Here is a 1,772-nt window from a genome sequence, read left to right as displayed (position 1 = left end):
CCCCCAAGCCCCACCCCCAGGAGAGCACACGTCCAGGAGCCATGGTTGGGTGGCGCCAGCTGGGCTCAGCCTAGCAAAGCCCAGCCTACAGCCTGGTGAGCAACGCTCAGCTTTGATATTACCCAGCAAAGTCCAGCCTAGAGCCTGGCGAGCAAAGCTCGGCTTTGATATCACCCAGCAAAGCCCAGCCTAGAGCCTGGCGAGCAAAGCTCGGCTTTGATATCACCCAGCAAAGCCCAGCCTAGAACCTGGCAAGCAAAGCTCAGCTTTGATGTCACCCAGCAAAGCCCAGCCTAGAGCCTGGCGAGCAAAGCTCAGCTGCCCCAGTACCCAGCAAAGCCCAGCCTAGAGCCTGGGGAGCAAAGTTTGGCTTCAATATTACCCAGCAAAGCCCAGCCTAGTGCTTGTTTTTGGCTTTGATATCACCCAGCAAAGCCCAGCCTAGAACCTGGCAAGCAAAGCTCAGCTTTGATGTCACCCAGCAAAGCCCAGCCTAGAGCCTGGCGAGCAAAGCTCAGCTGCCCCAGTACCCAGCAAAGCCCAGCCTAGAGCCTGGGGAGCAAAGTTTGGCTTCAATATTACCCAGCAAAGCCCAGCCTAGTGCTTGTTTTTGAGCTGTGCAGCCATGCTTACTGAGCTGTGCTGGCCCAGCTCAGATCTAGGATTATCTGGCAAAGCCCAGCTCAGAGCTGTGCTAGCAAAGCTCAGCTTCGATATTACCTAGCAAAGCCCAGCTCAGAGCTGGGCCAGCCATGCTCAGTCTCAGTACTGCCTAGGAAAGCCCAGCTCAGGTTCAGGATTACCTGGAGAGCCCGGCTCTGAGCTGTGCTACCAAGGCTCAGCTTTGATCTTACCTGGTAAAGCTCAGCTCAGGACCGCACTGCCCATGCTTGGCTTCAATACGATCTAGGAAAGCCCAGCTCTGAGCTGTGCTAGCAAAGCTCAGCTTTGATATTACCTAGAAAAGCTCAGCTCAGGACCGTGCTAGCAAAGCTCAGCCTCAGTCCTGTCCAGGAAAGCCCAGCTCAGGTTCAGGATTACCTGGAAAGCCCAGCTCAGAGCTGTCTTAGGAAAGCTCAGCTTTCAGCCTTAATATTACCTGGGAAAGCCCAGCTCACCAAGCTGTGCTAGCAAAGCTCAGCTTCGGTCCTATCCAGGAAAGCCCAGTTCAGGATTACCTGGAGAGCCTGGCTCTGAGCTGTGCTAGCAAAGCTCAGCCTTAATATTACCTAGCAAAGCCCAGCTCAGGGAGGTGCTAGCAAAGCTCAGCTGTGCTATTACCTAGCAAAGCTCAGCTCAGATCTGTGCCACCTGTGCTCAGCCTCAGTCCTGTCCAAGAAATCCTGGCTCAGGTTCAGGATTACCTGGAAAGCCCAGCTCAGAGCCGTCCTAGCAAAGCTCAGCTTTGATATTATCTAGCAAAGCTCAGCTCAGGGTGGTGCTAGCCATGCTTGGCTTCGATACGATCTAGGAAAGCCCAGCTCAGAGCCATGCTAGCAAAGCTCAGCTTTGAGCCTTGATATTATCTGGCAAAGCTCAGCTCAGAGCTGGGCCAGCCATGCTCAGCATCGATATTACCTGGGAAAGCCCAGCTCCCGGAGCCGTGCTAGCAAAGCTCAGCTTTGGGCCTTGATATTACCTAGCAAAGCTCAGCTTTGGGCCTTGATATTACCTAGCAAAGCTCAGCTTTGGGCCTTGATATTACCTAGCAAAGCTCAGCTTTGGGCCTTGATATTACCTAGCAAAGCTCAGCTTTGGGCCTTGATATTACC

The 1,772-nt window shown here is 53.8% G+C and overlaps 1 protein-coding gene across 1 annotated transcript in view; it reads right to left on the bottom strand.

Annotated features, from left to right (window-relative positions):
* LOC104127828 (basic proline-rich protein-like) overlaps nt 1-43 on the bottom strand; it is a 3,139-nt gene extending 3,096 nt beyond the window's left edge. The window contains exon 1 of the mRNA XM_035896034.1: nt 15-43. Within this exon, the coding sequence (XP_035751927.1) occupies nt 15-43 (29 nt within the window). The remainder of the gene's footprint in view (nt 1-14) is intronic.
* Nucleotides 44-1,772: the final 1,729 nt, after the last annotated feature.

This window comes from Egretta garzetta, unplaced genomic scaffold (assembly GCF_000687185.1).
Source record: "Egretta garzetta isolate BGI_Z169 unplaced genomic scaffold, ASM68718v1 scaffold776, whole genome shotgun sequence".
Lineage (NCBI taxonomy): Eukaryota > Metazoa > Chordata > Aves > Pelecaniformes > Ardeidae > Egretta > Egretta garzetta.
Note: the sequence above shows the minus strand (reverse complement) of the source record. Positions and strands in the feature narration are given on the sequence as shown.